General features: G+C 43.0%; 1 protein-coding gene across 3 annotated transcripts; it reads left to right on the top strand.

Moving 5' to 3' along the window:
• The first annotated feature begins 6,904 nt into the window (after positions 1-6,904).
• cfap20 (cilia and flagella associated protein 20) lies at positions 6,905-17,694 on the top strand. 3 transcript variants are annotated; one of them, XM_061904423.1, is made up of 6 exons: positions 6,905-7,378; positions 15,219-15,298; positions 15,373-15,484; positions 15,569-15,757; positions 17,320-17,433; positions 17,539-17,694. In XM_061904423.1, the coding sequence occupies exons 1-6, from the start codon at positions 7,337-7,339 to the stop codon at positions 17,542-17,544; spliced, it is 543 nt and encodes a 180-aa protein (XP_061760407.1). In that variant the 5' UTR covers positions 6,905-7,336; the 3' UTR covers positions 17,545-17,694. The 3 variants fall into 3 exon arrangements, with proteins under 3 accessions (XP_061760407.1, XP_061760406.1, XP_061760405.1); XM_061904422.1 differs by lacking the exon at positions 6,905-7,378 and adding an exon at positions 14,544-14,888 and having other exon boundaries at positions 17,542-17,694; XM_061904421.1 differs by lacking the exon at positions 6,905-7,378 and adding an exon at positions 14,544-14,888.
• Positions 17,695-23,177: the final 5,483 nt, after the last annotated feature.

The following is a 23,177-nucleotide window of genomic DNA, read 5'->3' as shown; positions in this document are numbered from 1 at the left end:
TCGTGAGTTTCCAAAGATTGGACTCAAATACAGTATGTTTTTTTGTGCTTACTTTTGTTTAGGCATTACGCCTAATTCTGGTCTAAATGATCTCTGCACTGCAGGCTTTGAGTGCCATCTTATCTTATGAACAACTGAAATGTTTTGGTTAGACATCATTTGTTTTTTGTGAGAATATTCTTTTAACCAGTGCTATTCTCCTATCTGTTAGGGAATGACACCATACGGGCCCCCGTGTTAATTTCAAAACTTGAGAGACAAACATTTGTTTCCCGCAAATTCCTAAAAAACACTTAAGTGCTCCTGTTGTATAGAGGAACTTGGACCACTGTAAACACATTGGGAGATCCTTGCATTGACATTTTAACCTTACGAGCAGACATAGAACACTGGAGTCCAAACTTGTGATTTACATAAATGGGGTTCCTCAAGGCACCCTGTAAGTCCTCTCCTTTTTGTCAGTTACTGTTTTGTAATATGATTTATGTAACCAAGGCGTTGCTGTAGCTTGTGTACTTTAAAGGCAGTCTGTAGTCATTTGTTTGACATTTTTGATTAAATTAGTGTTTCTCAAGGCTCCATTTTAGGTCCTCTCTTTTTCATCATTTGGACTATTCAACTGGTGGCCCAGGAGTTCAGTTTAAAAACACTTGTGAGAGACTCACATTTTGCAGCAGATTGTGAAAAACACTAGATTGCTGTCATAGAGATGATATTTGACGAGCTTTCCTGCAGAAAGTCCTTTCAAAACAATGGAGCGCACTGACAAAATTAATTAACCAAAATGTAATATTTACTGTACATACAGGACCTTGGTTTAATTTAATTTAAATTTTGGAGATTTTCAAGGGGGTTCTGCAAAATATACAAAATAAGACTAATAGTGAAAGGTGACATCCGGCCCATGGGTTCTTAGCTTTCTGAAAGTTTGCCCCCCAAAACCATTTACAGGTAGTTGAATATCCCTGCCCTACACATTATTAAACCATGCACCATGCTGGCCATAGCTCGTTGGTACCATCTAGCGTACATAAGATTAATTGCATGGGTCTCCATCATCACAACATGCAGCATATTCCTGCCTGATTTGTTTTGCTGCTTAAGAGCGCTATACAAGCAACATGAGACATTATATAAGTTATTTAACATGTTGTACTAAGAAATTCACATTTTAAAAGTTTTAAACATTTTGTCACATTTTCATGTCAGCACTTGAACAGTTCTTGTTTCCATTGCGATTTTTAAATTATTTTTTTGAGAGAACACAATGCATCAGTGGACAAGGACATTGTGGGATTATTCACAGCGCCAAATCTAATTAGACGTGAATCTGCCCGTTTGGTGATTTGGAAAAGAAAATGTTTTAAAAACACGTTTATTCTGACAAATATGTATTTGCAACCACGGATGGGTAGAATGCATGAGTCTTTTTCCAATTGTGGATAGCATACCTTGAAATATTTGTAAATATGTATTTGCAACCACAGATGGGGAGAATACATGAGCCTTTTTCCAATTGTGGATAGCATACTTTGAAATATTTGTAAATATGTATTTGCAACCACGGATGGGGAGAATGCATGAATCTTTTTCCAATTGTGGATAGCATACCTTGAAATATTTGTGTTTTGTTTTGAAAGGCTCTAATGAAGAGGGTACATTCTCATATCCAGTATTTCACTCACTGAGGCATTTCAACTTCCACTTCCATACATTTTTTATTTAGCTTGCTCACAGGCATGCCATTCATTCTAGCACAGCTTCAAGACCTCAGTAGTGGTCTCGTTCATGAACGAGCTCAGTAAGTCAGAGCTGTATAATTGCAGGTTTTAATAATTGTCCAGTTTAAAACAATCTTCTTATGAGCACTAATCCCTGTTACAAACGTGAGGAATGCAATTCACTGCTAGGTCTTGCAGCCAAGAGGCTTTCCTGATTCTCCCCCCCCCCCCACCCCCCCATGCACGTGAGAATAAAAGTACCCCTGAGAGACCAAAATGGTGGATTTTCTTTCTTCTGACTGCTTTTTCTCCAAAATATGTTTTTTTTTTTTATTGTAATCAATTATACTTAGACTCTTTTATAGTAATGATATTAAGGACATTCTACCTGAGTTTACAAATGCACTACATTATATTCAAGACTGGCTAAATAACATGTCTACTGTTCAATGCAAAAAAAAAAAAAAATCATGCATTGATTGATTGATACTTTTATTAGTAGATTGCACAGTTCAGTACATATTCCGTACAATTGACCACTAAATGGTAACACCCGAATAAGTTTTTCAACTTGTTTAAGTCGGGGTCCACGTTAATCAATTCATGTTATTCGAGCTGTGTTCACATGGTCGGAGATTCAATGAAACGATTGGAAGGTGTTTGATTTGACTAGCAACCTTACAGGTGAATCATATGTTATTGATATTCTCTCCCCCCTTCAAGGGAGGGCGGCAAGTTAATACTGTACCTGCACGGGGTGCCTGACTGTCTCTTCAGACTTCAGAGCAGTCGCTAGGCAGCAGGCACAAGACATTAAGACAACATTGAGAATGTCTTGAATTAGATCCTGACGTTGTGCAACTCAAACCTAACGTTGGAACAACATGCTTTTTGATGACGTTTAATCAATGTTGGGTTCTGACGTTGATTTGACCACCTAATTTTGGTCCATTTCCAAACAATATTTTACAACACAAATACGTTGAAACAACATGCTTTTTGACAATGTTTATTCAATGTCTGGTTGTGATGTTGATTAGACCATTGAAATAACATAATTTCCCAACCTAAAACATGGATCTAATGTTAGAAATCATCGTTGTCTCAATTTACAAATACAACTATTTTGCAACAATGTTTCAAAGTCAGTTTTAAAGACATGTATGTACAATCACCGTTGTATCAATGTATTGTGCCTGCTGGGTACTTATTGGTGCAACATCAGATCTCCAAGGCTGTGTCGCAGTGCCGCCAAGGAAGCTGGACAACCTGGGAGCAAGTTCTCAACCGCAAGATCAGTTGGTCTGACCTGTGGTAGATCCCACAGGCAAGGATCAGTTTCCTCATATCTGCTACTTACGACACACTTCCCGTCCTCGTAACCTTCATCAATGGTTCGGGAATGAGTAAAACTGCGCACTCTGCAATGCTCCCGATCCAAGCCTCCAGCATATCTTGTCAGGCTGCAAGATGGCACTCTCCCAGGGGCGCTATAGATGGCGTCACGACCAGGTCCTGGGGAAACTGGCTGTGGTGCTGGAGGGGTGTCGACTGGGAAGCAGAGAACCACACTGCTTTGTCATGGAAGGGCATGGACAAAGAAACACCAGGCCAAGAGAGACATCGAAGCCCTTCTCCCCCGTCCAGGAGTGGGACATGAGGATTGATCTCAACAAGCAGCTTCAGTTCCCCATGGAGATCACAGATACATCTCTCCATCCTGAGATCATGGTGTGGTCCAGCGAGGCACCTCATTGAGCTGACTGCCAGTAGAAAAGGGGATTGAAACCGCCTTTGAGCGCAAGAAGGACAAGTATGCAGAGCAGCCTGCAGAGTGCCAGGAGGCTGGATGGAAGGCTACCACCTACCCAGTGGAAGTTGGCTGCCGAGACTATCCACACGCCTTGTGAGGGACGCGGGAGTGACTGGAGGGAAGCTGGGGAAAGCCATGAAAAAATTGTCAGAGGAGGCCGAGAAAGGCAGCTTTTGGCTCCGACTGAGGAGGAATGACAAGAGCTGGGGAAAGAACACCTAACACCGACAGCAGCCACAGGGGGTAACATCTATCAGCTGCAGGGGGTGACAAGGAGAGGTCTGTCGCTGCTGCGCCACCAGGAGACGTTCTAGTGATTAAAGGGGCGAAACGTCAAGGAATGATGGTTCCTAGCTAATTATCCTGCAGCTGACCCGTGGGCACGGGAAGAGTTTCCACATGCAGCAATGCCAAGCATGAAAGACCACCTACCTGTACACACACCAAAGGAGAATCCTGCCGGGTGGAAGTGATCACCAGAAATTTGACAAGTCACGGGCACACCACATCGCCCCAGAGGTGTAGCTCTATTATTAAAAAGGTAAAGAAAAGGATTCCATTGGTACAAATTACAACTTTTACTTCCTCTAGTGTGACGTCCTCTTGGTGCTGCGTGTCAAAGCAGACCTCAGAAACGGTGGTTTAGCCTTTTTTATGTGCAAAAAGTCGCAAATCAGATCTTTGTTTTGTTCACTTTAATGTAAGACTGTTTTTCTTCTATAAGTACCTTCTAGTTGACTTGGAAATGTTTATGTATATGTACAACACATCTATGTAACATCACTGATACCCGTAGTGCAGCATGGCTCATGTCTTAGAGTGTTTGGCCCCCAACCTGGTCCTTCAGTGACCATGTCAGGGAATCTTTGAGCAAGATACGGAACCCCAGCTGCTCCTGATGCTCTGTCATCAGTAGATGAATGTGGTAATAGTGTCAAAACGCCCACTCTATATTGTAATCCTTTTAGAAACCCATCAGTATACACAACCATATATCACCACCTGTTTATTTTTTCTTTTTTAAAACGCCATAAATTTGAATGATGGGCAAAATTAAACAAACTCAATTCGGGTATGAAAATCCTTAGTCGAGGACAGCCCTACTGTAGTATGCATGAGGTTCAGCATCAAGGTCCGATGTTTTTGGGCGGGTCTCTCGTGTAAATTTAAACCCCTATAAATGTTTGGGGAGTTATTATGGACTCAAAATTGTCCATTTAGAATCACAAAAAAAGAAAGTAATACAGTTAATTTTAATGGACTACATTTTAAACAAATCCAACCTTTTTTAACAGCTAATACTGAAAAAACATATCTTCACTGTATGATGATATATCATGTTTGTTTGATTTATTTATTTTTTAATTGAGTGCTTCACAAACTAGTCGTTTGCATGCGCCACCGTTTGAAAACCCCTTTGAACACCTTTATAATTGAGCAATTAATATACCTGAAATAAAACCTACTTCTTATAATCACTTTTAATGTTTTGAAGAATGTTTTATTTTTACAATATGAAAATGTGAATATATTCAAAAGACGTATTAGTGTTATAAATGTAAATATGAAGACATAGCCACAAGACCTTGCACCAGGTTTTGAGGTGCAACACAGAAGCCCCACTGTGGCCCCACTATGGAGTGGACTCTCACTATTACGTTAGATCCACTATGGACAGGACTTTCTAAATATTACGCTAGATCCACTCAACGTCCATTGCACCAGTTGCCCTAGAGGGGTGGGGGTTGGGGGTGGGTCACCAACATCTGCAGTCCTCTCCAAAGTTTTACATTGTCATACCACTGGGTTGAGTTTTTCCTAACCCTGATGTGGGATCTGAACCAAGGATGCCGTTGTGGCTTGTGCAGCCCTTTGAGACACTTGTGATTTAGGTCTATATAAATAAATATTGATTGATTGATTGATTGATTGATTGAAGAACCACATTTAACAAAATATTTGGAACGGCCTCCCAGTCCAAATCAGGGATATCAGCACCACACTTGATAGTATCAAAGCAAAACCAAAACTAGCGTAGTTGCAAGAAACCAAACAGTTGAACCTTGTTTACCTATTTCATTATAACTGTTGCTATTTGTTTGTGATTTTATCTATTTTAATTGTATTGTGCTGTTGTGCCAATCTGTTTTTATGTTGAGGGACTGGAAAATTGCATCCTTTCTGTAGTCCATCATTTACACAACATCATATTTGTTGTTGTGTTCATTAAAGGCCTACTGAAATGAGATTTTCTTATTTAAACGGGAATAGCAGATCCATTCTATGTGTCATACTTGATCATTTCGCGATATTGCCATATTTTTGCTGAAAAGATTAAGTACAGATCATCGACAATAAATTTTGCAACTTTTGGTCACTAATAGAAAAGCTCTGCCTTTACCGGAAGTATGTGCGCGTGACGTCACGAGTTGCAGGGCTCCACACATATTTACATTGTTTTTAATGGGAGCCAAAAGCAGTAAGAGCAATTCGGACCGAGAAAGTGACAATTTTCCCATTAATTTGAGCAAGGATGAAATATTCTTGAATTAGGATATTGATAGTGAACGACTATAAAAAAAAATTTAAAAAAGCGATGGCTGCGGGCGGCGGCAATGTGTGCGTTTCAGATCTAATTAGACACATGTACTAGGATGATTCTGGAAGATCCCTTATCTGCTTATTGTTTTAATAGTGTTTTAGTTAGATTTTAAAGATTGTAAAGATATACCTCGAGGTCGGATGGCTGCGGTGAACACGAAGTGTCTCAGCCAAGCTCACGGCTGCCTTTTAAACAGCTGCTGCAGGACGACGAATAATCCAATGATTTCTCCGGTAAGATATATATCACAATGTCCCCATCCAAAAACATGCTGGTTGACGTAAAGAAAACATGTTCGCTTGACCGCTCCGCTTCACAACAATAAAGAAACACTGGCTGTGTCTCGGTGCTAAAGACAGCTGCAATCCACCGCTTTCCACCAACAGCATTGTTCTTTATAGTCTCCATTATTAAATGAAAAAATTGCAAAAGATTCCGCAACACAAATGTCCAAAATACTGTGTAATTATGCGATTAAAGCAGACGACTTTTAGCCGCGAGTGGTGCAGCGCTAATATTTCCTGACAGTCCGTGACGTCTCGCGTACGCGTCATCATTCCGCGACATTTTTAACAAGAAACTCGCGGGAAATTTAAAATTGCAATCTTGTAAACTAAAAAGGCCGTATTGGCATGTGTTGCAATGTATATAATTCATCATTGATATATGTAGTGATATGTGCTTGGAACGGAAGTGACGTCGGGGGGGGGGGGGGGGGGGGGTTGACGACGGACTGTTTTGAGTGTAACACCATGGTTCGGATGTTGGCTGTCATAACAAGCGGAGCTGGAAATAAAGCGTGCTTCCCAGTCATCACTATCCTGCGTATTATTCATCTGATAATACTTCATGGTGGCAGCGGTGAAAAAGGAGACCACCCACGGAGCAGAACAACAGAGGGAATTGTCCGAGGATAATCTACCATTGCCTGCATTAACACGGGAAGAGCCGAGCTAACCAACAGCGGCGGTCTGCACGGCGGGAGAAACCCTAGCGGGAGCACGCCATGGCTACACACCTACCGACAATGAACTGGACCGACCCGGACCTGAGTGAGGCCATCTCACTGTTTAAATAGAAAATGATTCTTTACCTAGAGGATGAAGAAATAACAGACGCTGCTAAACAAGCAAGGAAAATATGTTGTGGCATTGGAGATGAAGGACCTAAAACGGCTGAACGCCAGTGGTCTCAGTGAGGATGACAAGAAGAAGCCTGCTAAACTGTGGGACTTCTATGAAGGTCAGTTGAAACTGAATGTGAATTTTAGGATCCATAGACTCCACCTGATGCAATACAGGCAAAAGCCAAATGAGAGCATTGATGATTTTGTAACCAGAGCCACAACGTTAGCGCAAAAATGACAGTTTACTGATGAAGAGCTCAACGAACGTCTAATTGAACTCATCATTGCTAGTACACCTCATGATGTTATGAGAAATGATCTGTATAGCAAACCCAAAGGCCACTCTCTGGCAGATGTACTAGCAGAAGGGCGGAAATACGAAGCCCTATCAGCAGGTAACGAACAGTTACAGCAACTAGGCATGTCACGCAGTGAGAAAATCCACACCGTGGACATAGGGCGGATGTGCCCAAATTGTGGTAGGAGCCATAAACCCCGTCAGTGTCCCGCGTATAATGACGAATGCTCTGCCTGTGGTGCAAGAGGCCATTGGGGCGAAGTGCTGTAGGAAAAGCAAGCAGCAGAGACAGCAACGCTCCGGACGGGGTGGGGGCCAAAGGAGTAAGTCCCCCCCCACCACCACAGAGACGTGACAGACAACAAACCTACAGGGGCCACTACAGGCAATGTGGTGAGTCTCATATCAACACCACAGACGGCTCAGAGGCCGACGAAGAATGTGAGTACCAATCACAATTCCATTCAATCACCATCAGCGAGAAATGTATGCACAGCATAGAGAGCAAGCAACCCAGAGAGGAGGCATACACAACATTGAAAGTGAGACCACCTGACTTACGGGGTTACGGATACACACTCCGCCTAAAAATAGACACAGCAACACAGGAGCATCTGGGCAACACACTCCCACTACGCACCTTCAAGTAGATGTATGGTAAGGACGCATGTGCACAGAAAAAGCTAAACAAAACTACAGGAGACAATCAGCATACAGTGGTCATCAGATCCCCTGCCTGGGTACCATTGAAATTCCGTGTCAATACAAAGAGTCCAAATGGGTCAACACCAAGTTCTATGTAGTGGATGTACCAGGTCCGGCTGTAGTTGGACTGCCGACGATGCGAAATATTGAACCTGGTAACTGTCAATGTCGACACAGTGAGGGAAAGGGACAGTGCCAGAGACAGAGGGACAAGACCACTGAAGAGGATAAACGACCATCACAGACTTAAAGTCAGCTTATCCAGACCAGTTTGACAAAATCGGCAATTTCAAGGGAACAGTCAGACTCTATTAAAAAAGGATGCTGAACCATTCATCGACCCCCCATGGAAATGCAGTATCCATATAAAGGACAAGTTGCTAGCAGAGCTGAATAAAATGGTAGAGCAAGATGTGATACGGAAGGTGGAAGAGCATACAGACTGGTGCTCCAGTCTGACATACAGCACCAAAAAAGACAGGTCACTTAGGATATGCCTGGACCCTAAAAAACTGAATGCCGGCCTTCGGCGGTGCCCACACAAAATCCCAACTGTGGAGGAACTGAACCCAGAGTTTGCACGGGCGAAGATATTCAGCAAACTTGATGCAAAAGCAGGGTATTGGTCTATACGCCTTGATGAAGAATCACAACCCCTGACAACATTCCGAACTCCATTCGGCAGGTACTGCTGGAAGCGCTTGCATTCGGTCTGAGTGTCTCTCAAGATCTCTTCCAGGCCAAGATGGACCAGATCCTGGAGGGCCTGCGGGGTGTTGTCAGCATAGCCGACGACATAGCGGTCTGTGGTGAAAATGAGGAAGAGCATGACAGGAACCTAATCAACCTGATGGAACAAGCCGTTGAGGCAGGCGTTGTGTTCAACAGTGAAAAATGCACAATAAAACAAGACAGCATTACATTCTTTGGCAACATGTACACAGCAAAAGGCATCAGGCCAGACCCAGCCAAGATTAAGGACATACAGAAAATGCCGACACCCCAAAACAAGGAGGATCTGCACAGATTTGTAGGGATGCTGACTTACCAGTCCCCCATATATACCAACGTTTGCGGATAAAGCTCACACCTTGAGGGGGCTGCTGAAAAACGAAGCACCATGGACATGGGACACTGACCACCAGGAGTACTTCGAAGACCTAAAGTCAACAGTCACTGAGCATGCCTGTCTGAAATACTATGACCCAAACACTCCTTTAATCCTCGAGGTTGACGCGTCACAGAAGGATTGGGCATAGCCCTGGTGCAGAACGACAGACCCATCGCTTTTGGCTCCAAGACACTGACTGACTGCCTGTCGAGGTACAGCAACATAGAACGAGAGATGCTAGCTATAGTCTATGGGATGCAGCAATACCACACATACCTTTATGGGAAATCGTTTATCGTGGTAACGGACCACAAACCACTAGTCACCATATGTGCGAAGCCACTGCATGCTGCACCACCACGACTCCAGCGCATGCTGATAAAGACACAGGGGTACAACTATGGTGTCATATACCGACCAGGACCCCAAATGATCCTGGCGGACACCCTGAGCCGTCTGCCAAACCCTGAGAACCACGGTGACATAGAGCTGGATGAACGCATTGATGGTGTCGATGCAGAGATTGAGGACCCACAGCAGTACACCATTGCAATAATAAACTTTTCCCCCGAGAAGCAGGATGCTCTTCGCACTGAGACTGCCAAGGATCACCGACTCAACGCACTCAAAGACGTGATCCACCAAGGCTGGCCGGAGAACATCAAGGACATGCCAAAAGATCTGCGTGCCTATTGGTCCTTCAGAGATGAGCTTGCAATAGAATCAGGAGTCATATTCAAAGGCAGACAGATAGTCATTCCAAACTCTATGACTGATAACATACTGACACAACTACATGTTGGCCACCAGGGCATCGAGAAAACACGTCGCCTAGCGAGAGAGAGTGTATACTGGATTAACATGAATGATGACATTGAGAGCGTGTGCAGGTCATGCAGGGTGTGTGGAACACCAAGATGCAAACCCAAAACAACCCCTTCACCCACACCACTTACCGTCAAAACCATGGCAGTCTCTGGCCTCTGACCTATTTGAGGTCAAAGGTCGCCAGTTCCTTTTAACTGTAGACAGGTACTCCAAATACCCATTAGTGGATGAGATACCTGTGCCGGTGTCTAGCCATGCGGTCGCACAAAAGCTGCGATTGTACATGTCGTTGTTCGGACAGGTGGACGAAATCCTAACGGACAACGGGACTCAATACACGGGACAGGCCTTCAAGACATGTATAACAGACTGGGGGATCAAGCACATTACAAGCTCGCCACACTACCCAAAGAACAATGGGTTCATTGAAAGGCATGTGAGACACATCAAATCGATTGTAACAAAAACCCTGGAACATGGAGGTGACCGTCTGACGGCATTACTGCAAGTCATGGCAACACCCATCGATAACAAACTACCATCACCTGCGGAGCTGATGTTTGGAAGACCTATTGCGACCCTACTGCCAAGCAGAGCAGATCCAGGGAAGGAGGAACATAGGCTACACCTGGAACAAAGAGCAGAAGACATGAAGGAGCACCACGATCGTGGATGCCGCAGAGAACTGCCCCCACTCTGCCCTGGACAGCATGTGACGGTGGTAAACAAGGACAGAGGAACATGGCAGCCAGCTATTGTTGTGCAAAAGTGCAATGAGCCGAGAAGCTATGTTGTACAAACACCAAATGGCAACCGGATCAGACGGTGCAGGAGCCACCTGCGTGAGCTATACAACCCACAAATGCAGAGAAGCGTAAACCGGACCCACAGTACTGAGCAGCAGCACCAAGAGGAGGACACTCACGAGGGTCACCATGAGCCACCGGACACGGCCACAACGCCACCCTGTGACACACTGTCTCCCAACAGCCCAGAACCCAGACACACCAAACCACAGGCCCCCAATAGCCCAGGACAGAGGCACACAAGAGGTGGTAGGGGCTTTACGCAGGCCCTCTCACTTCAAGGACTATGTATAGTCCAAGTTATGTTGGTTCTTATTGAAACATTGACGTTATTGTTTTTGCAAACTGGACTAGTCACAAAAAAAAAAAAAGAAGATACATATATATATATATATATATATATATATATATATATATATATATATATATATATATATATATAATAATTTTGACGGACATTGTACAATTTACTGATGTTTGCACAAATACTTAAAGTGATATGGTTCATTTTGGGTTCTCTGTGGAATGTTACGTTTTTGTGTTTATTGCAGAGAATTTGTTATAACTAAGTTTACAGCGGAGGTGCTAAAACTAAACAGGGGGGATGTAGTGATATGTGCTTGGAACGGAAGTGACGTGGGTGTTCGGGGGGGGGGGTTGGTGACGGCGGACTGTTTTTAATGTAACACCATGGTTCGGATGTTGGCTGTCATAACAAGCGGAGCTGGAAATAAAGCATGCTTCCCAGTCATCACTATCCTGTGTATTATTCATCTGATAATACTTCAATATATAAACTATCAGACTGCGTGGTGGGTAGTAGTGGGTTTCAGTAGGCCTTTAATGTGCAGTATCTCCTTGAAAAAATCAAGTTATGAGGTGCCGACTTGTCCAGGATGTACACCGCCTTCCGTCCTATTGTAGCTGAGATAGGCACCAGCACCCCCCGCAACCCCAAAAGGGACAAGCGGTAGAAAAGGGATGGATGGATGGATGTTGTCGTCACATTATTCAGACACAACATGATTAATTATTCACATCAGCAGCAACAGCACAGTAAATCTAGAACCTACTGAACTCCCTGCAGAATCCTAAATTTTCTTCAGAGTAGTCCTGTCTGCCTGAAAGTGGATCAAGATACCGTATTTTCTTGAATTAATTTAAAACCTCTTCTCACTCCTGCGCCTACCAAAGGCATGTGGTAAAAGTAAGCATGCGCTAATTGTTTTAAAACCTCTCCTCACTCCATCACTTACCAAAGGTATGCAGTAAAAATTTGAGTGTGATGTAAGCTTGGACCTTAAATCCTACTGAATAGCTCTTAATCGTCTTCCCTTTATGCGATTTCAAATTACTGGTATTGAAGTAAGCCTCCTCCATTTTGAAAATGATGACAGGGGAAGTGTCACTCGTGACGTCATGAGTTTAACCAGGCGGTAATACTAAGCGTGCGCTAATTATTTTGGGAAGCGAATTTGACCCGGCAGTAATTCAAGGCAGGCGCATACTATATGCCCTGCGGCAATTCAAGGAAATACGGTAATCGCATTTCGGGAGGCTTATGTTCATATGAGCAAACACTGTACCTGCAGGAAGGGGAAGCAGTGCACTATCAACACCGTGTATGGTGCGGATGGTGTTCTGCTGACCTCGACTACAGATGTTGTGGATAGGTGGAAGGAATACTTCGAAGACCTCCTCAATCCCACCAACACGTCTTCCTATGAGGAAGCAGTGCCTGGGGAATCTGTGGTGGACTCTCCTATTTCTGGGGCTGAGGTCGCTGAGGTAGTTAAAAAGCTCCTCGGTGGCAAGGCCCCAGGGGTGGATGAGGTCCGCCCGGAGTTCCTTAAGGCTCTGGATGCTGTGGGGCTGTCTTGGTTGACAAGACTCTGCAGCATCGCGTGGACATCGGGGGCGGTACCTCTGGATTGGCAGACCGGGTTGGTGGTTCCTCTCTTTAAGAAGGGGGACCGGAGGGTGTGTTCCGACTATCGTGGGATCACACTCCTCAGCCTTCCCGGTAAGGTTTATTCAGGTGTACTGGAGAGGAGGCTACGCCGGATAGTCGAACCTCGGATTCAGGAGGAACAGTGTGGTTTTCGTCCTGGTCGTGGAGCTGTGGACCAGCTCTATACTCTCCGCAGGGTTCTTGAGGGTGCATGGGAGTTTGCCCAACCAGTCTACATGTGCTTCGTGGACTTGGAGAAGGCATTCGACCGCGTCCCTCGGGAAGTCCTGTGGGGAGTGCTCAGAGAGTATGGGGTATCGGACTGTCTTATTGTGGCGGTCCGCTCCCTGTACGATCAGTGCCAGAGCTTGGTCCGCATTGCCGGCAGTAAGTCAAACACATTTCCAGTGAGGGTTGGACTCCGCCAAGGCTGTCCTTTGTCACCGATTCTGTTCATAACTTTTATGGACAGAATTTCTAGGCGCAGTCAAGGCTTTGAGGGGTTCCGGTTTGGTGACCGCAGGATTAGGTCTCTGCTTTTTGCAGATGATGTGGTCCTGATGGCTTCATCTGACCGGGATCTTCAGCTCTCACTGGATCGGTTCGCAGCCGAGTGTGAAGCGACCGGAATGAGAATCAGCACCTCCAAGTCCGAGTCCATGGTTCTCGCCCGGAAAAGGGTGGAATGCCATCTCCGGGTTGGGGAGGAGACCCTGCCCCAACTGGAGGAGTTCAAGTACCTAGGAGTCTTGTTCACGAGTGGGGGAAGAGTGGATCGTGAGATCGACAGGCGGATCGGTGCGGCGTCTTCAGTAATGCGGACGTTGTACCGATCCGTTGTGGTGAAGAAGGAGCTGAGGCGGAAGGCAAAGCTCTCAATTTACCGGTTGATCTACGTTCCCATCCTCACCTATGGTCATGAGCTTTGGGTCATGACCGAAAGGATAAGATCACGGGTACAAGCGGCCGAAATGAGTTTCCTCCGCCGTGTGGCGGGGCTCTCCCTTAGAGATAGGGTGAGAAGCTCTGCCATCCGGGAGGAACTCAAAGTAAAGCCGCTGCTCCTTCACATCGAGAGGAGCCAAATGAGGTGGTTCGGGCATCTGGTCAGGATGCCACCCGAACGTGTCCCTAGGGAGGTGTTTAGGGCACGTCCAACCGGTAGGAGGCCACGGGGAAGACCCAGGACACGTTGGGAAGACTATGTCTCCCGGCTGGCCTGGGAACGCCTCGGGATCCCCCGGGAAGAGCTAGACGAAGTGGCTGGGGAGAGGGAAGTCTGGGTTTCCCTGTTTAGGCTGTTGCCCCCGCGACCCGACCTCGGATAAGCGGAAGAAGATGGATGGATGGATGGATGTACCTGCAATACAAAGTAGTTACTTCCAGCATCATTCAGAAGTTATCTGCATTGTACTATTATAGAACGCATCTCAAACTGTCAATATTTTGTGCGTAGTCGATAATATTTAATAACAAATGAACATCGAACATGTTTCTGAACAGGCACATTTATGGTTGCGCCCGTGGTTGCCCCGGCGACTTCAGTGCATCAGCCGGAACGACCCCGGTGTGAACACAGTACACCATACATGGTTCCTAGCAACATCAAAACAAAAATACTCTCAGTAATTTGGGAGGGACTTGCGTTGATATTTCAGAACACCACAAGGCTAGCCGTTTTATTTTATTTTTTATATTACCAAGACGTTTCGCCGGTGGAAAGCTCTATTTCAGGTCGCACCGAAGCGGCGGAGACGGAAACGCAGCTCAGTGTAGCTCGTCAAATTGTTACCTTAAACGCGTTAATCCAGTGCATCGCGGCTCAGGGCCAAACGCAAATAGTATGTTTAAAAACACATTCCAAAGTGGATTCCTTTCTATATTATATAGCATAGGTAGCAAACCTCTTCAGATATGGGATAAAAAGGTAAAATGTCCCTTTTAACCCATTTTAAGATGTGTTGTGTTGTGCTGTCGCGCCAATGCTATCATATTAGCGTAGTCTGGTGATCCGCTGGAATTAATATAGTTTGTTAGAATTTAATTAATATGTCTATACCTTCTAAGTAATTTTTAATTTTAGTGCACCTTTCTGGTTGTCCATTGTACAATTAAAGTCAATGAGTGGTGGAGAAAACTTTACATTTATAGCAGATTTAAATCGAAGGGTGTATAAATTAGTATGTGTTTTCATTCATTCTAATACTACTGTTTTAGATGGAAATGTAAATACAATGTTTATATTTCTGTTTGACAGGTGAGAAACGGTCACATCAAGCGAATTACTGATAATGACATTCACTCGCTGGTGTTGGAGGTGGAAGGGACAAATGTAAGGTAAGTTTCCATTGAAGTCATCCTTCAGGTCAGTTATTCTTAACATTCTGCTGATTGTCCTCTCCTCCATGCAGTACTACCTATATAACTTGCCCAGCTGACCCAAAGAAAACATTGGGCATCAAGTTGCCGTTCCTTGTGATGATCATCAAAAACTTAAAAAAGTATTTCACCTTCGAAGTCCAGGTACAGACATGTTTGTTTGTGTTGGTGATTGAATAGAAAGACTCCATTCATGGTAAACCATGCTGTGCTTTCTCTGTCTCTCAGGTGTTAGATGATAAAAACGTACGTCGACGATTTCGGGCAAGTAATTACCAAAGTACGACGCGAGTGAAACCATTCATCTGCACCATGCCAATGAGGCTCGATGATGGCTGGAACCAGATTCAGTTTAACCTGTCAGACTTTACCAGGAGAGCCTACGGAACCAATTATATTGAGACACTGCGTGTGCAGGTGAGTCTACCCTATGCTGTTTGCTTTACATTAACATGTTATACCAGGGGTTCTCAACCTTTTTTCAGTGATGTACCCCTGTGAACATTTTTTAAATTCAAGTACCCCCTAATCAGAGCAAAGCATTTTTGGTTGAAAAAAAGAGATAAAGAAGTAAAATACAGCACTATGTCATCAGTTTCTGATTCATTAAATTGTATAGCAGCGCAAAATATTGCTCATTTGTAGTGGTCTTTCTTGAACTATTTTGAAAAAAAAGATATAAAAATAACCAAAAACTTGTTGAAAAATAAACAAGTGATTCAATTATAAATCAAGATTTCTACACATAAAAGTAATCATCAATTTAAAGTGCCCTCTTTGGGGATTGTAATAGAGATCCATCTGGATTCATGAACTTAATTCTAAAGATTTCTTCACAAAAAGAGAAATCTTTAACATTAATATTTATGGAACATGTCCACAAAAAAATCTATCTGTCAACACTGAAAATTGCATTGTTGCATTTTTTTCACTGTTTATGAACTTACATTCATATTTTTGTTGAAGTATTATTCAATAAATATATTTATAAAGTATTTTTGAATTGTTGCTATTTCTAGAATATTTTTTTAAAAATCTCACGTTCCCCTTGGCATACCTTCAAGTACCCCCACGGGTACGCGTACCCCCATATGAGAACCACTGTGTTATACAAATGCTTATCAGTAATTCTGATAATTCGATTACAAGAAAGGATTAAGTAATTTTCTCTGCCTTGAGGAATTGTTTATTTAATGTTAAATATAAAAGCATGACAATTTATAATGTGGTCCAATGGGTTAAAACCACCCATGCAGAGAAAGGAGGAAGTGGATATAATGTTTTCCATATTATTTATTGATTTGAGGCTGACATTCATAAACACATTAAATGTGCATTTATCACTTCCGGTTCGCCCCTGCTCATATACAAATGGTAATACAATTGTGGTGACATTGGCACAGATTCAGCATAAGGGATCAGTGCTTTCAATTTAGCAACTTGCATTGTGCATTTATTCGTTAGTCAAATACAAGTGGTCACAAAAGGCAAAGTATTTGTCGTGTGTGAACATCTGCCACTGCACAGAGTATGCAACTGTGCATTACCATCACATTGCATTGTGTACACAAAAACTCCAAAAGCGTGAAATCCTCTTTGAAACAAGGTTGGAGGGACAGTACTGTCCACTGCATTCTTGGTAAAATACATAAACCATCCATCCATTGTCTACCGCTTGTCCCTTCGGGATTGCAGGGGAGACTAGAGTCTATTCCAGTTTCACTCGGGTTGGGTACACCCTAGACAGGTTGCCACCTCATCACAGGGCCAACACAAAGACAGACAACATTCACACTCACATTCAAACATTAGGGCCAATTTAGTGTTGCCAATCAACCTATCTCGATTACTAAAATATTCGATAGCCACTGTTCTAATAAGTAGTAAAAAAGGAAAGAAAATAGGACAAATATGAGTCCAATTTTAAAATGCAATGGAAAGAAAAAAATCAATCTAATATCGGAACTTTATCCTTTCAGATTCATGCGAACTGCCGTATTAGGAGGGTGTATTTCTCAGACAGACTCTACTCTGAGGATGAGCTCCCAGCAGAGTTTAAACTCTATGTCCCTGTCCAAAGCCAGAAGTCCAAGGTGAGAAACACACTTTATTAATGTGAAATGAAAATTTGTGATTTTGTTAAATTGATATTTATATTATAAAATGTCCGTCTGATGTACCTGTTTTCTTTTTTTCAGCAGTAGAGGTCTTGAACAAACATGTACAATTTCTCTAGACCTGATGTACGTTTGAGCTGAATGATTTTGTTTGTGTGTGTGTCGTCCTAATATCTATATTGTGCTGTTTGTATCAAAAAACTTTTTCCTATTTTTTGATAAAGGAGAAACAAAACATGTTGTCCATGTAGTTTCTTTATTCACAAAAATATTTTGAATTCAAAATGTGCACTGTCTTTTGTTTTGTTTTTTGTTGCAAACATTTACATATAGTTTAAAGGCCTACTGAAATGAGATTTTCTTATTTAAACGGGGATAGCAGGTTCATTGTATGTGTCATGCTTGATCATTTCGCGATATTGCCATATTTTTGCTGAAAGGATTTAGTAGAGAACATCGACGATAAAATTCGCAACTTTTGGTCGCCAATAGAAAAGCCCTGCCTTTACCGGAAGTATGTGCGCGTGACGTCACGGGTTGCAGGGCTCCACACATACTCACATTGTTTTTAATGGGAGCCACCATCAGTAAGAGTAATTCGGACCGAGAAAGCAACAATTTCCCCATTAATTAAGCGAGGATGAAAGATTTGTGAATTAGGATATTGATAGTGAAGGACTAGAAAAAAGAAAAAAAAAGTGACGGCTCCGGGCGGCGGCAGTGTGAGCGTTTCAGATGTAATTAGACACATTTACTAGGATAATTCTGGAAGATCCGTTATCTGCTTATTGTTTTAATAGTGTTTTAGTGAGATTCTAAAGACATACCTCGAAGTCTGATGGCTGCGGTGAACACGCAGTGTCTCAGAGAGAAGCCGAGGAGCCAAGCTCACAGCTGCCTTTTTTGACAGCTACTGCAGGAGGAAGTCCCATAATCCACTGATTTCTCCGGTAAAACTTAATATCACAATTTTCCCATCCAAAGACATGCTGGTTGACATAGAGAAAACATGTTCGCTTGACCACTCCGCTTCACAACAAACAAACACTGGCTGTGTCTCGGTGCTAAAGACAGCTGCAATCCACCGCTTTCCACCAACAGCATTCTTCTTTATAGTCTCCATTATTAAATGAAAAAATTGCAAAAGATTCAGCAACACAAATGTCCAAAATACTGTGTAATTATGCCATGAACTGAGACGACTTTTAGCCGTGTTTGATGTCTCGCTAATATGTCCATTCCAACACCTGACGTCACGTGTACGCGTCATCATTCTGTGACGTGTTCAACAAGAAACTTGCGGGAAATTTAAAATTGCAATTTAGTAAACTAAAAATGCCGTATTGGCATGTGTTGCAATGTTAATATTTCATCATTGATGTATAAACTATCAGACTGCGTGGTCGGTAGTAGTGGGTTTCAGTATGCCTTTAATTCACAGTTTTTTTGTCCATGAACACCGCATTTATGATTTAACCTTTCTAAACAAGGTATAGTAAAACATTATAATTTCCTATGACAGTTATTTTATGCACAGTATGGCCCTGTTCAGGGTATCAAAAGTATTTGGACAATTAACTCACAAAAAGTTCAGAAAGTTTACACTATGTAATGTCCAAACTAAAATAACTAGAGAAAAAACATAATTCAAAAAGTAGCTGAAGTCGGCCACTTACATCGGGTATGTAAGTATGCTGCATTCAACAGCTGGAAATATACATTATCTCACAAGATCGGTAGGTTGTGAGTTCAAACCCCGGCTGAGTCATACTAAAGACTATGAAAATGGTACCCATTATCTCCCTGCTTGGCACTTGACATCAAGGATTGGAATTGGGGGTTAAATTACCAAAATGATTCCAGAGCGCGACCACCGCTGCTGCTTATTGCCCCCCTCACTTCCCAGGGGGTGGAACACGGGGATGAGTCAAACGCAGAGAGTAATTTCACCACACCCGGTGTGTGTGTAACGATCAGTGGTACTTTAACTTAACTTAAAGGTGTGTACACCCCTCATATCATCAAACATGATAGAACATCTTCTCAAGGGACAATACTATTGAAATTACACTTGGATATAACAGAGTAGTGGGCGTATAGCTTTAATAGTAACGAAATGCTGTCCTCTGCAACTGACCCATCACTTACCCATTATTGTAGAAACAGGTGGCAACACCCTACAGCAAGGGTCGGGAACCTTTTTGACTGAGAGAGCCATGAAAGCCAAATATTTTAAAATGTATTTCCATGAGAGCCTTATATTATTTTTTTTAACAATGAATCAACTAAATGCGTGCATTTTTAAGTAACGTCAACATTTTTTGAGTACAATAACTCATGTTCTTTTTAATAACATTTTTATTCTGAAGCTAACCAATAATAAATAGAATACTTCTTACTATTAATGCGCCTTCTTGAACAGATGCGTTAGAAAACGAATGGATGGATTAAAATGCAGGAGAATGTTTTGTATTTTGAACATTATTTTTAACTCCGATTACCAGTGGAAATATTAATTTCTTATCGTGTTAAGCAATGTCAGCTAATATTAATCTGAGAGCCAGATGCATCCATCAAAAGAACCTATGGCTCTACAGCTATAGGTTCCCTACCCCTGCCCTACAGTGTGAGCACCATGGTTATCTAGCACAGGCTCCATCCTCCTGGACATGGAATTGACCAGACCTGCAGGTGTTACTGGAATCCTCTTCCGCTTCCCCATGATATCACAGAGCTGGTGAACCTTATTTTTTATTTGTGTTATTACCATGCAGTCAGTTTTGGTTTCGTAAAAGAAGGACTCAAACGCTCCGCTGCACAACAATGCCACAGCACATGGACTGCAGCTCTCCAATGCTGTCACCACTCATGCAGCCCCATACCACGGCCCTACCACCACCATGCTTGAATGTAGGCAAGAAACAATTCCCTTAGTATTTACTGTCAGCTTTTTTAGACAATGGCTGCGTGTTGATCATTTTCATTAAGCAGTAAATATGTAATGTTGTGGAAGCTGCTCCCAGACTACTGTATAATGTTATGGTTTCAAAAAAGGAATCCACTTCCGGATCAGTAAAAAGTATTTTTAATAACAAAAAAATCACTGGAGAAAATAATTTAAGAGGAACAAAAGTCAGCTCCAGGAAGACGGGGTCAAAAGTCTGTCAAGCATTTGAGGAAATACAAAAACAGGAATCAAAAAAGGTTCAGGGCAAAGGTCAGAATGATAGCTTTCAGGTTAGAGTATACCACAGGCAAAAGACGAACTGGCACTGGCTGGGTGGAGATCCAGGGTTTAAGTCAGGTCGTTGATTAGGTGCAGGTGGGTTCTGATGGCTGGCAGCACACCTGCAACTGTCGACCAGGGAGAGACTTGCAGACACAAGAGGGAAAAAAAGGTAGGAGAACCACCCTCATGACAAATGTCTCAAATGTGTATTTTTATTTGTCTCTCAAAGATACATACCATCATAAAGATGACTGAGTGATATGTCTTGTATTGTACGCTTTATGTCTGCGTTCTTTTTAAAGCAGATCTACCATCGCGTTCTAACCCAGTGTTTTTCAACCTTTTTTGAGCCAAGACACATTTTTTGCATGAAAAACAATCAGGAGGCACACCACCAGCAGAAATTATAAACTCAGTTGATGGTAAAAAGTTGTCGCAATTGTTGGATATGACTTTAAAGGCCTACTGAAACCCACTACTACTGACCACGCAGTCGGATGGTTTATACATCAATGATGAAATCTTAACATTGCAACACGTGCCAATACAGCATTTTTAGTTTAATAAATTGCAATTTTAAATTTCGCGCAAAGTATCCTGTTAAAAACTTTGTGGAATGATGACGCGTGCGCGTGACGTCACGGATTGTAGCGGACATTTTGTCCCAGCCCGATCCCAGCTATAAGTCGTCTGCTTTAATCACATAATTACACAGTATTCTGGACATCTGTGTTGCTGAATCTTTTGCAATTTGTTCAATGAATAATGGAGACGTCAAAGAAGACAGCTGTAGGTGGGAAGAGGTGTATTCTATTGCGGCCGCCTTTAGCAACACAAACACAGCCTGTGTTTCCTTGTTTACATTCCCGAAAGTGAAGCTTAACTATGGAACAGAGCGGTCAAGCGAACATGATTCTCTACCACATGTCAACCGGCAGGTTTCGGTGAGAAAATTGTGGTAATAAGTTGGCTTTTACCATAGACATGAGCAAAGCTTGCGTCATTCCTCGTGCACCTGTCAAATAGGCAGCTGCGGACTCTCTTGCCTCCTCCAACCGGCCGCCCCCGAACGTGGGATGCTTCCACTGTGGAGGAGGGGGAAAAAAGCTTAGCCCGGCCCGACCGGCTGCCTTCGCTTCGCCTCGTCGAGAAACGTGGCTTCCCTCAGAGACACTGGCGGTCACCACACCCGTGGCCACACCCCTCCGACTTTCAGGTTCGACTATATAATCTCACTAAAAAACTAGTAACACAATAAGCAGATAAAGGATTTTCCAGAATTATCCTAGTACATGTGTGTAATAACATCTGAATCGCTCCCACTGCCCTGTCTTTTTTTTTGTTTTTTTTCCAGTCCTTCACTTTCACTATCCTCATCCACAAATCTTTCATCCTCGCTCAAATTAACGGGGAAATCGTCGCTTTCTCGGTCCGAATTACTCTCGCTGCTGGTGGCTATGATTGTAAACAATGTGAGGATGTCAGGAGCTCCACAACCCCTGACGTCACGCGCACATCGTCTGCTACTTCCGGTACAGGCAAGGCTTTTTTATTAGCGACCAAAAGTTGCGAACTTTATCGTCGATGTTCTCAATTAAATCCTTTCAGCAAAAATATGGCAATATTGCGAAATGATCAAGTATGACACATAGAATGGACCTGCTATCCCCATTCAAATAAGAAAATCTCATTTCAGTAAGCCTTTAAACCATAACCAGCTCTTGTCTCAAAGTAGGTGTACTGTCACGACCTGTCACATCATGCCATGACTTATTTTGAGGGTTTTATTCTGATTGTAGTGTTTAGTTCTTGTTCCTATTTTGGTATCTTTTTCTCTTTTTTGGTATTTTCCTGTAGCAGTTTCATGTCTTCCTTTCAGCGATATTTCCAGCATCTACATTGTTTTAGCAGTCAAGAATATTTAATTGGGCTTCACGGTGGCAGAGGGGTTAGTGCGTCTGCCTCACAATACGAAGGTCCTGATTAGTCCTGGGTTAATTCAATCCCGGGATCTTTCTCCTCTCCGTGAAAGCGCGGGTTCCCTCCGGGTACTCCGGCTTCCTCCCACTTCCAAAGACATGCACCTGGGGATAGGTTGATTGGCAACACTAAATTGGCCCTAGTGTGTGAATGTGAGTGTGAATGTTGTCTGTCTATCTGTTTGGCCCTGCGATGAGGTGGCGACTTGTCCAGGGTGTACTCCGCCTTCCGCCCGATTGTAGCTGAGATAGGCACCAGCGCCCCCAAAGGTAAAAAGCGGTAGAAAATGGATGGACTTTTAACCATAACCAAGCATACATCACTATAGCTGTTGTCTCAAAGTAGGTGTACTGTCACGACCTGTCACATCATTCCATGACTTATTTTGAGAGTTTTGGTTTTTTTTTCTGTGTGTAGTGTTTTAGTTCTTGTCTTGCACTCCTCTTTTGGTGTCTTTTTCTCTTTTTTGGTATTTTCCTGTAGCAGTTTCATGTCTTACTTTGAGCGATAT

Source organism: Nerophis ophidion, linkage group LG06 (genome assembly GCF_033978795.1).
Source record: "Nerophis ophidion isolate RoL-2023_Sa linkage group LG06, RoL_Noph_v1.0, whole genome shotgun sequence".
Classification (NCBI taxonomy): Eukaryota; Metazoa; Chordata; class Actinopteri; order Syngnathiformes; family Syngnathidae; genus Nerophis; species Nerophis ophidion.
The sequence above is the reverse complement of the archived record's forward strand: the minus strand, read 5'-3'. Positions and strand labels throughout refer to the sequence as shown.

What these genes read in the sequence shown, in the direction of transcription:
- cfap20 (XM_061904421.1), top strand. Translation starts at nt 14,805, where the DNA reads ATGTTTAAAAACACATTCCAAAGTGGATTCCTTTCTATATTATATAGC. An exon ending in GTGGAAGGGACAAATGTAAG is followed by an intron (nt 15,299 to 15,372) that starts GTAAGTTTCCAT and finishes TCCTCCATGCAG; the next exon opens with TACTACCTATATAACTTGCC. An exon ending in TTGAGACACTGCGTGTGCAG is followed by an intron (nt 15,758 to 17,319) that starts GTGAGTCTACCC and finishes TTATCCTTTCAG; the next exon opens with ATTCATGCGAACTGCCGTAT.